This window comes from Phlebotomus papatasi, chromosome 2 (assembly GCF_024763615.1).
Source record: "Phlebotomus papatasi isolate M1 chromosome 2, Ppap_2.1, whole genome shotgun sequence".
Classification (NCBI taxonomy): domain Eukaryota; kingdom Metazoa; phylum Arthropoda; class Insecta; order Diptera; family Psychodidae; genus Phlebotomus; species Phlebotomus papatasi.
In genome coordinates, this window is record NC_077223.1 from 80,638,149 (window position 1) to 80,654,728 (window position 16,580).

Genomic DNA, 16,580 nt, shown 5'->3' on the forward strand with positions numbered 1-16,580 from the left:
TTAATTGTTGAGTCCGTGAGCATGGTAGGTGCTTTGTCCCATAATTTGAACAGCTTTATATTCTTTCAAATAATGAACTAATTTTCCAGGAATAAAATGTAAGTCACAAGTGCGAGCATTCAACGAAATATTTTCCACTTGACCATCCCTTTTCTGCACTCACAACTTGATACTTTGCGGTTACATCAAATGTATGCATTGCATACAGTTCGATTATGCTGCTCGGGTTTTGTGAAAATGGGGAGGTGTATATACAAAATGCGCGAGAGAGATTCACTTTGTCTCTTGTGCGAATTAGCATTCAAGAAATGTTGCTCCCCATTGAAGTGTCTAACATGCATGAAGACGATAGTTTTAATTAAATATCACTACGATGTACAAGCGCGATTGTTTGAGAGATGTATTAGTGGTGTATGCTAATGTATCTTGCATTTAAGTTCTTCTTCTTCTATGAGTAACATTTTGTATGCGATTTGGTGAGATCGTAACATAATAAATCAATTGTAGAGATAATATTCCAATGGAGAAACAGTCAATTGGTTTCATGGAGAGTGACTTGAGAACCCTCGTGGCATTATACTTTTATTTATTACTTTTATGTGCTTAAGCACCGTTAATTGCACGATTAAGCGTGCAAGATAATAAATTGATATGCAAACAAAGGTAAATTCTCTAGTCAAATGCATCCAAAACTTCTTGTATTTATTTGTATACATAAATTGTTCCATGAACAAAACAGTACGAGATGGGGGCGCCTGGTGCTTCATCATATATCTCGCACATGTCTTCTTCCAAGGAAAATATTTATGTTTCACTGCTGTAAATCATGGTGCAGTCTTTTAGTAAATTCTATGCACTTCCTGCCACCCGTCTCAAAACCACCTACTCTGGCGCATTGAGAATTTTGAGAAGACAAGAAAGTCATTATGAATTTAAGCATTTGCACTTTCATAAGGTGAATATTTATGCATAATAAATACATGAAAATGGTGTGTAATTAATAAATTTTCGAGGAAATTTCTTCGTGGATTAAATCCTTTGATTTACTATGGTGCTTTCAAATTAGCAAGCACAACAGAAGAAAATTTACACAAATTAATGACTTTATGCTTTGAAAGCCTGATTAAAGTAAATTTTAAATTTGCAATATTATTTTTTGAATTCAAAAAGAGATTTTGTGTTCCAATTCCCATTGTTGTAGGGATTAACAATGTTTTAACAATTTACGCTAATCCATACAAATGATAATATATTCTCTATTTCTGGTATTAAATGTAATGTCAGTGCAAAATTTATTGCATTTTATTTGAAGGTTGAGAATGCGAATATTTCAGGTCAAATTCACACATCTGCGATATATAGTGGAATTCAGTTCAGAGACTCAGAAAGTGCATGTCAAATAGAGAACAATGATATTGAACACAAACTTATTTATTATACTCGCAAATAAATGCTGAATGTGCTCTGAAATTTATTGTTTCATTTCAAAAAATAAAATAAAAACATATTTTAGGTTAATCAATATAGATAGACCAATAAAAACTGTTTCAAAAATATGTTTCACATTGCAAAGATTAATGATGTTATTACAATTAAAAAAATGGATAATACAATATCGATCTTTTATTTAAAGTTTTTCTCAGCCAATAGATTACCAGATAGATTGTAAAACAAATAGAACTAATGTTTTTAGAACAAGTCTAAGGCTTATAGTACTAAAGAAATGGAAAAGCGTCCCATTTACTGAATGCTCGAACTCACGAGATAGAGGTCCCCGTGAATTAATTTTTCGCAAGGTCCTTTGTTGCTTACTAGTTAATTAACGATTAAATTAATTCATAAATCAAAAAAGCATTTCAAAATCGAAAACTGGTAAAGAAATGATCATTCTAGAATATTTTGAAATGAGTTACAAGCATATGGACAAACAAAAAATGTAAATACGAAAAAGAAAAGTCATTCACGAATATTAAACCGATTCCTTCACTGAGAGAAATCCGAAAAAGTCAAAATAACATTCCGGAAATGTTAATTTTACCCTGCAGTATGGATCCGTAAACGGTGTAAATATTACCCTTTTTGGGTGTATTATGGGTTAAAGTTACCCTTTTTCATGTTGATTTTACCCTAAAAAGGTGTAAAATTAACATAAAAAAATGTTGATATATTTTTACACTCAAAAAGTGTTAAAGTTATGACGAAAAAAAGTTAATCGCAGCCTCTTTTTTTCTCAGTGTTACTTATTTCAAGGCCTTTCCAAAAAATCTGTTGAATGGCCCTCTACTCTGGACAAACTTTGACCTTCAAAAATTCAAGATGGAGATTTTTATAGGTCATTCGTATGTTTGGATTAGATATAACTTGGACTACTACCAAAACAGATCCAAAAAAAAAAAAAGAAATTGTAGGAGAAAAATTGGAAATAAACCAAAGAAAATATAGTTTTAGGAAAAAAACCTTGGGGGTCACCGAAGACCGGAAGTTGATATTTCTCTTACCGGTTAAACTGGGATCTCAGTGGCGCAATACGCAAAACCGTTGGCTCTTGTGTCTCATAAAGTATCTAATAAAGTGTCTCGATACGATTAATAATAAACCGGTTAAACTCAACTTTGTATTCGAGCAGTTAATTTGTATAAAAAATTAGAACTGATATATTTAGAACAAGTCTAATAAGGTCTAATAAGTCTAATAAAGTCATGATAAACTTGTTTTCTTAGTAAAGGATTTCAAAAGAAAACCGAATATTTATTCAATTCATAAATAAAATACATAGCAAAATAAATATTTAGTAAATATCTATGTCTGTACTAAATTGAGTTCTAACGATTTAAACAAAAAAAATGTTAATTTTCTGAGGATTATTTTAATTTTACATACTTTTCAAGATTCTATTTCTGTAATTTTGCGGAAAAGTTTAAATTTTTACCATTTTTTGATTTAGTACACGCATTTACGGGGAGGTGGGGCTACATTGATATAAGACTTTTTTCCAAAATTTCTAAAGGAAGGTGGGCTTAAACATAATGTAATTTTGATAGACAAAACAATTGCGGATCTAAATTAAATGATGGAAATGTCCAGTTTCCTTTAGAAATATGCGAAAAAATCATATATCAATGTAGCCTCTCAGCTCAAAGTAGCCCCACCTCCCCTAATCAAAATAAGTTAAGAAATTCGTTGATTTTTTCAATATAAATAGCTCGAAATAATAAGTAAATTTTTCAAAGAGAATGAGATTTTTCTAAATATTAGTTTTCACTATCTTAAATAATAAAAAATAAGAATAATCTTTAAAAGCTGATTTAAGTCAAGAAATTTAAAACAAACTGAAGTATCTTATAAAATGGACAATAAAGTATCACAAAAGGATTAAATTTCTATAACGAAAAGTCTTAGAAACATTTAACAATATCGAACGGAAGCAAAATATTCTCATTTGCATAAGCACAATCGTTGTATGACTGGTTCATAAAAGCGACGAGTTGGTGTGAAGAGAGAACATTTTAATAATAACTCAGAATATTCTTCCCTCTAATGAAGCACATTTCTTTGATCTTCCCCAAACCCAGAGACACCCGTATGTTATGTTTATTTACCATTTCCCATCCGAATGTCGAAGACGATAGAAGTGCGAATTTTCAATCCATGAAAAGGGGTATCAGATAAATTCACGTGTGATTGTTTAACATTCACGTCAAATTTTAGCAAAAAAAATGTAATATAAGGATCAAAGGAGAATTTTTGCGCAGTTTAAATTTATGTATATAAAAATAAATTTTCACTTACCACGAAAAATTGTGGCTGTTGACTCAAGTATACCCCTGAGACTTCTTGTATGATGCCGAAGAATTTGCTTGAAATTATTCGTTGACTTTGCCATCAGTTCATCCTCAGTGGCATTGCTGCAACATCGTCCATTGCATATTGAGCCTGAAGGGTTAATTAGAATAGAGAAACATTAATTAGTACACTTTATTGATTCAATTAAAATTGTAGTGCATTTTCAATTGCATTCACCATCAGCAAATTACTTCCCTTGTCCCCATATCAACTGATAAATAACTATGTACTCTTCCTATGAATTTATGAATACGATTTACATATGCGACGATTAAATTGAATTCATATCAACCTGTTTCACAATCTGCATGCTGCTATTATACCAAAGCATTTAGGCATGAATGGTCGTAGACGTAACAAAAAAAAGGGATTTTCCACGGGGTAAACAAAAAAAGGTTGTTAATAAAAATGTAATCACGCAATATTTAGTCGAGCTTAATCTCCGATAAGCTCCATTAAGGGATGCAATTGGGGGTAAGTAGATTGAAAAGAACCAAAACTAAATGGGGGCAAATAAGGTGAAAATTTTACATTGAATTGGCTCAAACGACAAGAAAAATCAATAAAGTGTCAAAGGTTAAATTTGATTATCCCCCAAGTAAAGGCATTTATTATCCCTCAAACTACCTAACTGAGAAAACCTAACTTGGCAGTGAGATCCTGCAGTCACAACATGAAATGTGTTTGCCATAAAGACAAGCACACACCATTTAGCAGAAGCCATAAGAAGGGGCCTGGTACAATCGTGAATTTCAAAAGGAAGACAATGTATTTTTTAGAAGCTTCCCACCAGGCATTCAAGCATCACTAGACTCAGCACTATGAGAGTCATCAACTTTATTCCTTCCACCCTCGACATTGCGCGAAAATTCCCTTCTGCAATCAGCCAAAAGTTTGAGCAAAGAGTTTTAAATGATAATATGTGGATTCTAACCACATAAACCCTTTTACCCTTTCTGATTGTTTTCAATTCTCCACCTCCTGTGTACCAGGATATTATCTGTGATTTCTTCATGATCACAGTTAGTGTATTCTTGTTGTTCAGACAACCAACTCCGATTGAGCTTATATTCACAAGTTTCACGCTCTGAACATCCCTGGAAACGAATATAACCGGTTGTCAAAATATCGTTTTTGTCATCCGGTCCGCTGTAAGGGCCTTGACAGATCTGAGGATTAGCCGAAAGACGGCTTAGTATAATTAAATTATACTCGACATAATGGTTAAACTTCATTTCCATAATTTTCCTATAAGCCGTCTCTCGGCTTAAGTCGTAAGTGTATCTAGGGTTACGGTTTTGAGGACTGAGATTGAATTTTTGAATTTGAATTTATTGATTAATGCCCAGGTTATATAATATGCATTTAGGACTATACATTAATAAGGTTCATAAGGATAAAGAGAATAGGTTGGTAGGTAATTAAACACTAGCGAGAATCTTTTAAAACCAGAATTGGAGATAAGTGCTTTGCATCAGATTTAGTGTTTCCAGGACCGGGCACCCGGTTCTTGAATACCCGGGTATCTGCCAGATTTTTCCACTGGTATAGGAACCGGTTCCTAGCCATGGAACCGGTTCTGGAACCGGTTCTGAAATCGATTCTGGAACCGTTTTTATTAGAAGAATTAAATTGAATGTTCCAAAAGAAACCCTAGGAATTTTCAATTTACAATGGAACTACTTCTCCGATTTCCACAATATGAGATTCTCTGTAGCTTATCCAGGAAGTGTGCGGTTTTCAGTATTTTGCTATCCAATTAAAATTCTATATGGGCCAATCCATCTCAAAACGACCGAAAAAATCGCAAATCGAGGGGTCATGGTCTTAGATGTTTTTGAATTTTACATATGTTAAAGTACACGATAAAATAATATACTCCTATTTTTTTTTGTCCGAAAAAAAACAAAAAAATTAAAAGTGAGTAGTAAGAAATTAAAAGTGAGCAGTAGAAAATGTGGTCGAAAAACAAAAAAGTCGTCAGGAAAAAAAACAAAAAATGGTCAGTAAAACATTAAAAATCACCAGTAAAAAATAAAAAAATGGTCAGCAAAATATTAATTAATTAATTACTGACCACTTTTCATTTTTTTACTGACCACTTTTCATTTGTTACTGACCTATTTTTATTTTTTACTGCTCATTTTTAATTTTTTGCACACTACTTTTTTTAATCGCCACTTTATTTTTTACTGACTAAATTTTATTTTTTACTGCTCATTTTTAAAATTTTGCTTACCAATTTTTATTTCGTAGTGACCACATTTTATTTTCTACTGAACACATTTTATTTTGTGCTGACCACTTTTTATTTTTTACTGCTTATTTTTAATTTTTCACTGATCAACTCGAATATTTTTATTGCTCGTTTTTAATTTTTTGCTCATCACTTTTTTTATTTTTTACTGCTCATTTTCATTTTTTTGCCACTTAATTTTTTTACTACTCATTTTTAATTATTTACTGACCAAATTGAATATTTTTACAGCTAATTTTTATATTTTTTACTGACCAACTTTTATTTTTTATTTATCACTTTTTCTTTTCTACTTATCATCTTTTACTTTTTACTGATCATGTTTAATTTTTTTACTGACCAACTTTTCATTTTCTACTGGCCGCTTTTAATAAAATACTGCTCTTTTTTTTTTTAAATAAATCCCCGGTTAAATATCGGTTGGACGACATCAGACGGTGATATCAGATCCATTACTCTATTCCTTTCGTCATTTTGAAATACCCTCAAATTTAGTTTTCTCAATAACTTAGCCCCTAGCATGGGTCGGTCTCAAATTTTAGTACGTTAAAGCTGGGCCCAAGAGCGTAAAGAATGGTGCCGAGCCAATTTTATTCATTTAGTCCGCTAAGAATAGTTTGCTTGACGCGATTCTTTACCTCAAAAAATTCAACTCACAATCGAATTTTCACGCATTACGAATTGCACGCACTCCAAGCTTTCCTGTAAAGAATCTCAGCTACTATAAGCTTACCTAGGCTTATCATTGTTTTTCTGCTTTTTTAGAAATCCTGGGTATATTTTTAAAATAATACCTAACTTGTACTATTGAAACTTGATACCCTTCCAATTGAAAACAAATTTATCTTTTCCCAAAATATTATCTAACTCTTTATCGATTTTAGTCAAGACAAATTTGCCAGGAAACAGAATAACCAATGTAAAAATCACATCTTCCAAAAGCTAAAACAAGCTTTTCACTACTTTTCCTCTGAGGCACGTTTATATGTATATGTATATTATTCCACTCGATGATCACCGAGGGGTGAATAGCGTGCACCACAGCGACTCCCTTGGCGCTAATAAAGACGATGTATTAAGCCAAAGTCGACAGGAAGTTTCTCAAAGATTTTTCACCACAAAGGGATTATAGCTCAAAACAGCTTAATAAGACAAATAGGAAGGAATTTTCATGTATTTCGACAAATATGAATATTTACTCCCTCACAATACCTTTAATTTCCTGATAAAACATCCGTAAATTTACAAAATAATACTTTAAGAGTTTATTTATCGTATTTGCCAAATACAAAATACCTTAATCCAATTAGATAAGGAACAGATTTAGAAATAGTCCCTCACTTAAAAGCTTTCACAAAATCTTCACCCCCTGCTTTGTGTCTGTGACAATCATCAACCTTCCCTAAGAAAACATATTAAAGTGTAATTAACAAACTCTAACCTGTTTAAATTCATTTGAAATTTACATAATTTCTTCAGGTTACCTGCAAATTAATTTAGTAACATTCCTCACTATTTCCAAAGCATTCATGTGAAAAGGAAACAAAGGACTGAAACGGGGAAAAAAGCCCACATAATCCAGTGGACAAAAAAATTTACTCTGCATAAATTAGAAAATATAGGTACCTTTTCTGTACAGGATATTTGTGACATCGCAGGAGATTTTTCTTCATTATTTATAGTGCAGAAGAGGAAAAAGAGTCTTTGAGAAAGTCTTGAAAATACTTTCGAGTTTGTCCAAGAAATTGCAGTATAATTTAATTTATTTCTCATTAGAATTCACAGTTCTTTTATGAAGCTTGGCTTCTTGAGCAGTTGGTAGAATAGTGAAATAATATAACATAACATTGGACATTATTTTAAACATCTAAAAAAAAAATTAAGTGCTTTCATAAAAGAATGCAAAGTCAAATCGTAAAAAAATATAAAAGAAAGGTACAGAGCCGAAAAGTATAATACAGGGTAAGTAGTAGTAGTCTCTTGAAAAGTTGCACTCTGATATTGCATATTAAGGAGTTGAAGAGTCGAAATACTATTCGAAAAATATTACAGTATATACTTCTTTTTTAGTAAAGAATATTTTGAAATTTTCTGAAGCACAATGTAGGAGGAGGCTTTGAATTTTCGCACACAAAAATGATGTTTAAGTTCAGTGATTTCTTCTGACTACCATGCAAACCGTATCGATTGTCTAACTATACCAAAAAAATCTCCTACTTATAGTGTTCACAAACCCATCTCAGATAATCCCAGGAAATCCTCAGATTTTCCTCTAAAGGAAAATGAAAATTTAATGGCGATTTGTGCGAATCTTCAATCAAGTTTTCATCTTCGCACACGATTCACGCCATCATTGAACACCCTATTTTAACCTTAAATTTTGCACCGGACACTAAAAGTTGCACATCATTGTTTGAAGGGAACTAAAATCTACTTGATTAAATCGTTTTTATAAGGAATAAAACGTTTTAATATCACTTTTTTGGAACTTTTCTAAGACATATTTTCATGACACTAAAACCACTCTTTTGCTTGATTCCATGGGAATTTCATTCCAGGAAACGGTATATCTGATGAATGCTTTCTTGAAAAGTTCAAATATCACTAAATTTACACTAATCAATAAGTTTTTAAGCTAAAAATTGACTAAAACTCTGCAAGCGAGAAGACCGCATAAGACTCCACCATTCCTCTGGAGCTGCATATGCTCAAAGATGTTTGAATGCGCATCATTGAAGATTTCTCTGTCCCTACTGCTACAGGAATCGGGATTTAGCACAGAGATTGTGCTTCAGAGGGTGAACAGGCCAAAATTTTCACAAAAAAAGTCTCTCACGGATAATTTTTTTCTTTGACATGAAAAGCAATACAAAAGGGAGGTTATGTTAAAGATTCTCAAGAACCAGTTGTAAACTGTGTGAGCTTATTGTAGATGTGATTCTTTCATTGTACATTCAGTTTGCGCAAGCTTGAAAAATATTTTTATATCAAAAAAATGCAAAATTGCTCAAAAATTACTCAACTGCGGCCTATTTGAGTCAAATTACTTCTTGTTTATCAACTTTAAGATTTTTGAGTTTTATTTTATAGTTGTGGATCAAATCGGTAAATTACAATAGATGTGAATATAAGGGATCGCATCTAAAATGAAGTTTCCTGGAAAATGTGCTAAGAAGCAATGTCTTCTATGTGCGATCGATCAATGTGAGTCAAGTTTGTGAAATTTCTTCCAGCCACAAAAGCAGCCTTCTTCAGCCCAAAAGGTTTTTACATAAATATGAACCCTAATAACCCCTCTACCTTCTGTGATAGCCGTTTTTCAGAAAAGTGATATTAGTTGTGCAAAATCGTGTGAAGTATTACACATCAAAATTACAATTTTGGAACTGTTTTTAATTTATGCTTCCTGAAACTACTAAAAAAGGATTAGACTCCCAATTTTTTCAGGAAGGGTGGGATTTAAGACTAGATATTGAAATATATAGCCATAGGTAAGATTCATAAATGAATACGGAAGAAATACGAAGTGTTCGAAGGTAGCGTATGTGCGAAGATCAAAGCTTTCCCCTACATTCAAGTTTATGTTGTAATTTCTCCTAGTACAAGACTTAGTACATTAGTGTGCTAAATTGTTCAATCAAACTTTAAAAAAAAATGGATAAGCTCAATATTTAGTACATGACTGTTACCAATAAAACCATTGAACTAAATTTTATCATATAAAAGTAATATTACTCATCTACGATAGAGAGCTCTATTTTCGAACCTTTGAATACCGAATAATGGTGCTATTCCAACGAAAAATTAAAAGGCGATATCATTATCCTGGACATTTTTTTAGAACATGACTATTCTCATGTACTTCTATTTACTCAACTTTTCTTTGTGTTGGTTTCTGTCATAACTATTAGATGGCAGAACACAAAAAGCACTGGGAAAGTCTCATGACAGGAACCAACACAAAGCAGAAACACATTAGAACAGCCATGTTCTAAAACAAGATTTCAGGAGAAAGATTTCCCCTTTTTATTTTCCATCTCAGTTTTTTAGTACAAATCAAGTAAAATTCAAATAAATTTGAAGGTATACTAAAATTAAATGCTTACTAAATAATTCTTCAATGTAATATCCCCATAAGTCACAATACTTAAGAGCTCATAAACATCTCATTAATTCTAAATGTAAGACTTAAATTTCTCATATATCGTCATTATGTGACATAGTAACGTGAAATTACACCCATGGTCTTGCATACTAGAAATTTATCGTGTATTTTGATACATACGGCAAATAATATGATAAAAGCCGCTTGAATATAGGAGGAAACAGGATGAATCGCATGGTTGCACTGCAAATATATAACCTAATTCCGCTTCATGAAATTGAAATCCTCTCCCTCGCATGTTCCAAATTCAATTTGCACATGTTGATCACAACTATTTTAGGCCATTTCTTTATAAATGCAGTCAGAAAATTTAGGACGAGTAGAGTGTCTTTGCGGTTAGAGTTGCAGTTTAGAGTTTTGCATGTGACTGCAGATGTCAGAAAGTGATTCCCTCAATTACCTAGAAAGAACACTTAGTCATTCCGACAATTTCCCTCTCAAATTAATTATACACCAAAAAGTTCTCATATGCATCACTCGCGATAATGGCTTGATGAGGGGAGTTGGCGTAATTGAAATAGTTTTTGAAAACCATTAGGAAATACCCCTGCAGTGTGGGTAGAATACATCTCATCTAATTGTGCAACACACCTCAAAAGACTTTGCCAATTGGCGAATGTCTTTACGATGTGCCAGGAAATGCGCTTGAGTAGACTTTTTGTCCCAACTACAATCCCATTTGTTTATTCATTCACCCAGATTCAACTGTGACAACAATAAACTGTGAAAATATTCACACACACACCAGGCACTTCCTGAACCAATCAAACGATCTGACAGTCCTGAAAAATTGTGCTTTCAACTCATTATTAATCACTTCTTAACAACTATATCATCACCCACTTTCATCTCACTGAAAAACTCGCCGGAAGTATATATATATATATATATATATTTTCGATGCTCCATAAAACAGAGCCAAAATGTCCAAGCGGGATTTGTCAGACATTCTAGCTTTTAAACTGTCAATTTGGTTTCCGCACACGGAAAAGTCATCAAAATGTCAGGATATTTAGGGACAGATTTCAATTCCAGGAACATAAATTGAATGTTTTATGAGAATTCTCGGTATATTTCGATCGATTTTCCCCAGGACATCAAATTGGTTGCGAATCCCACACACTCATAACGCCCTAACGTTCTTCCAGGAACTTCTGCGAAAATGCCTCATTCAGGCTCCTCATTAACTTTGCATAATACGTCATTTAGACAAATTATACGCATTAGATAGGCAATTACACGAAAAGTCAAAAATTACCTTCCAAGGTGAAAAGTTTTCCAAAATATTCCAGGAATCTCTGCTAATTACATAGCGGAAAAACGTATATAAATTATGCAAAGGTCCAATTTATGGTATGTAATTTTGGTGTAAGGTAATAAAAATTATTTTGTAATATTGATTATGTGATAATTATTTCATTTTTCATTTATTGTTTTGACTACATATATATTTGTGTGATTATTTATTTATTTTTTTCTTATTGATTCCAAATTATTGTTTATTAAAATTTATGTCTAATATGTTTAAAATTTACTTATGCGTAGAAAGAGCGGGGCAATTCCTAAGCAAGGGAAATTGTGTTTCCCTATTCAAAAAATGCATTAGGGGCAGATGGGTCTCTTTTGAGTTGTGGAACTACATTGATACAATTTTTTTTGTATATTTCTAAAATTATTTTATTTAGTTCGACAATTGTTTTGTGAAACGTGCATTGCATTACGTTAAAACTCAGTTTCTTTTAGAAATATGCGAAAATCGTATATCAATGTAGCCCCATTACCCCATATTGATATTTTTCATACCTCTTTTAAAAGATTATTTTTTTATTGGGTTTTGCCAAAATATAAAATATTTTCCTGTTCAAATTGGCTCTTTAAATAGGATAGACAGCTTTAAGTCTGACTTTCAAACAGAAATAAGCTAACTTTTAAAATGATTCACTGTGAAAAATTGTGCTTCAATTTATTTTAAGACATATTACTGTTATTTTCTACTGGATGACTTAATTTTAAAAATAAATAAGATTTATTTATCAACAATGCTTTGAATGAGCGAATCAAATTTTATTTAATAATTATAATTGTTATTTTGTAGTAGTAAGAAATTTGTAGTTTAACGTCTACCGCCATCTTAGGACTCAAATAGATTCAGGCTCATCTACGAGAATATTTAGCCTTTAAAATTTGGCAATCCCAATATCATATACTGAGGCTTAAATTCATTTATTAAACATTCTTTACATAATTTTCTTTTACTTAAGCCTCCACTGCCAAATTTTACATGATAAATATTCTCAAGAATCAGCCTAAGTATATTTGTGCCCTTATCCTTAAAAACAAAATGTTTATTTTATATTCCAACCAAAATCCATTAGAAGATAATTTAGAATTACTTTTTTCCACGATATATAATTACAGGAAACAGACTAAGTGTTTGCTCTTTTCATAGATTTTTAAAGAAGCAATGGAGAAGTCAATATGACACTTTCATTGCTTTCCGATTAGATCACTCACTGAGAACAGCGCCATCTAATGTAAGTAAAATGTCGAAGGTGGGACATATTTTCAGTTGCTCAAAACAATGTAGTTCACAATATTCACATGCATTTTATATTAAACTTTAATTTCACTAATGCCTAGACTCATTTTAAATATATTTCAAAAGTTTTCACAAGAGCTTTATGAGTAAAAATTGCTTTGTTTTGATTTTTTCTGACATCAGCTGATCTTGATGGTGGTCAATGAAATTTCGAACAATGAATTTAAATAGAGAATGTTAACGGCCTATGTTATATGGAACTGTCAAGAAAAGAGAAATTGACCGGGCAATTGCTTTTTTGCTTTTTATTCAGGGTATTTATATTTGGTCAATTTTACTGAAATATCATTTTCTTTTAAAGAATATTGTCTCAGAGAACGGAAAAAACATGAAATTGATGCAAAAATTGGTTTGGTGCCGCAATTTTTTGAATATTTTCTCCACGTGTAAAAAAGCAATGAAGGCGTAAAAAAAGCAATGACCATGTAGAAAAGCCCTGTCTGTTCGCTGTGAATATGTACATGTTCCTCCTGATCAAAGGCTCTAAAACTGTTAAAAAAAATTATAGGGGGGAGTGGATCACTTCTGAATTGAGCTTTGTTCTCCAATTTATAAATGGAAGTGAACCTTACCATTGTATAATTGAGCCTTAAAAAGCAATTGTAGAACTAAATTGGCTAAATTACATTATTTTAAGACTCAGTACTATTTAAAAAAAACTGAAAAACCCTATTTCAAAGATGCAGCACTTCCCTCTATTTTATTTAGAACTATTTAGAGGACAGGGCACTCAATGAGTCAAGTGGTAGAGCACTCGCTCTATGATGCAAGTGTCCCGGGTTCGAATCACTTTTAGGTCACCAGGAATTTTTCTAGCGTTAAAGGTGTTCGGATTGCATCCAGTGAGCTTCGCTGCACTTGATTCCACGGGCATGGGACTGACAACCGCATCCCGTACAAGAAAAAATAATAATGCATGTCTAGAAATTCCCTTGCGGGACGGCCTTGTTCCTTCATGGAATGTTGTGCCATTATTATTATTATTATTATTATTTAAAGGACAAATTACTTTCTGTAGTCAAAATTTGTTGTTTTTGGGATACTGGTGTCCCAAAAACTCGTCCTTAAAGGGTTAAACAAATAAGACATCAGAGAGTTGCTATTCATTTACCAAAAAGCCTTTAGAAAGTGTTAGCCTTAAAACTGCCCTATCCTCTCTATTAGGGTACAAAATTTCTTCTTATGCACTCTCTAGACTAATATAATTAACTTTCAGAAAAAAAAACTAATTTTATTTCCAATGAAAATAATTTAAAAATTCCAGAGATAAAACACCATTGTGTAGAAGGTATTATAAAATCATTGAATAAGAACACGAAATATCCTCGAAAGTCGTTGAGGAAAGTGCAAAAGCTCCTCAAGAGACATTCTTCAGCAATACACCGAACAAATGTACCCCTTGTGACTGACTCACTGCAATAAATCCAATTTCTTCACCTCATATTTCCCCCCAAAAGGAATTTATTTAGTGAATTTATGAACGAAACCGGAAAAACACCGAATATACACCTCAATTTCCATCTTAACACTCTCTGCCATGACAAGCTGAAACCAGGAGAAATTATAATGTGCTCAACCCTCTGAGATATTGTTCTATTTTATGTCATACGGAGTCTTTTTCGTGGAAAATTATGATGAAGAGAGAAGAAAATGATAGTATGAGTCTTGATCTAAGAATGGCAATTTTCCCACTTGCGCAGGCGATCCCCAGAGTAAATGGAGGAAAAAAAAAGTGAACGTGCTCTCTGTAAGACGTCTCACTGTCTACGTGGGCAAATGCCAGGCGAGTTTTGGGTAAGAAAAGAAGAGATTTCCCATTACAATTCATATTACATAAACATTTGTGCGTCACAGCGCTAAAGAGATGCCACGACGTCGATCGATATCTTAAGGCGCCAAGTGGTCCCTTTTTTTCATCACGAGACTCTTGCTCTCTCATATTCAATCTTCTCCACACGTGAACGCACCAAGAGAAGATGCGTCCTCAGTGATGAATATAGAGGAAACCCCCAATTTCGTCAAAAGAGGTAGAAACATCCCCCTAAAAATAGACACGATATAGACACAACAACACATCATGAATTGAGCTTTTGCTCTCGAAAGCAAAAGCTCTTTCTTCTTTTAGCTTTTGGCTACCGTTTCTTTTTATGTCCACTTTTTCTAAAGTTCTACGATATTCATTATATATGATATTGAAGGGAAATTTCTACTTGAACTTTTCACAAGAGACCATTCACAGAAAAATTTCAACAATAAAACTTAGCTCAGTTTAACATTCCTCTCTACTGTTGTGCTTTTCTTAATATAAATTTACCACATGAGAATTATATGTTTATTTTGTACTTAAATGTACCATGTTATAAAACAATTTATATACGAAATGCTTTACTAGGAGTCTCTTTGGAAAAAAATCCAGGATAAACTATTAAATCCAGACAGGAATAATTGGTAAGTGGAAATATACATGGTTAATTGTTTGACATTATAAGCGGTATAAACCAAACAGGAAAAGCTTTACCGACGCCAAGTTTGAGAGCTCAAAAAATCCCATTCATTTTGCAGCAAAACTAAATCAATTCAGCGGTTATACAGATTTTTGATAAACATAAAGTTGCACACCAATTACGTTTTTGTTCATTTGGGATTCTTTCGACATGATTAAAATAGTGATAAGTATTATATTAAATAATGATTAAATTATTGAATTACAGGATTTATTTAGTGATATTGCATTATTTACTGCGTAAAACTACTAATACCAGGAGCTCATCAAGCCTAATAAAAAGTGAAACTATTTTTCAGTTTTCCTTGTAAAAATTTTGCAGCTATTGCACCGCAACTTAAACAAATTTGCTCGTAGTTCTTGTATTACTTCGGCGAGCTTTATGAAATATGTATTTTTAAATAGCTTTTAGTGCACGATTTCGAAATTTATCAGACTAATAAGTCAATTCTCTTTAGGAAAAAACTTGCCAATAGTCTTCAATGCCTTTATACAAAAACGTATGGAAAAATGAAATGTCGAGAGGCCTCTGACTAATACATTACAGTAAATTGCTAATTTACTCACTAGTTTTTTTTTTCAAAAGATGAAATTATAATTTAATGTGATATCAAAATCCGAAGCTTCTGCTTGCAATAGTCGTAAATAATAAAGGAAGAACTTCAATTTCTGCATGAATCTGTAAATATGCATATTAAACTAGAGCTCTCACGATAATTTCACAGCTTGAATTTTCCCGTGGTATTCAACATGGATAATTCTGTCAACAGATTCAAAAACATAACTCAATTCCACTTATTTACAAACCACCCCAAACGCCTCTTTGATAAAAAAAAGCACCAAATGTGACATGGTGCTTAATCAATATTTTTAGTGAAATTTACCTCTAAATGAATTACAGCCATTACTTTTAATTAAAATGCTATTAAAGTCGTCACTTTATGCATTTTTCACCTATTTAAATTCCCATTTGAAAACGAATGATTTCCCATCTTTAATATGATTTTGTTCAAGTTCTCGCGAGTAATATTTTAAATAGGGTGAAAATTACTTATTGAAGTTCTCTTTCGAACTGATACGTTTATTAACTCTTTGCAAAAACTGTCGAGAGTGTAGAACAGGAAGAAAAGATTGTGAGAACAGGGTCAAAAGCCTCGTTGTACCGCTTTGAGGGTATTAAGATAGGGGAAGACGGAACAGTTTAGTATTTCGC

General features: G+C 32.4%; 1 protein-coding gene across 1 annotated transcript in view; it reads right to left on the bottom strand.

The window, feature by feature from the left end:
- The window catches only part of LOC129804614 (division abnormally delayed protein), a 255,512-nt gene that overhangs the window by 102,208 nt on the left and 136,724 nt on the right, over positions 1–16,580 (bottom strand). Inside the window, exon 2 of the mRNA XM_055852103.1 lies at positions 3,790–3,933. Within this exon, the coding sequence (XP_055708078.1) occupies positions 3,790–3,933 (144 nt within the window). The remainder of the gene's footprint in view (positions 1–3,789; positions 3,934–16,580) is intronic.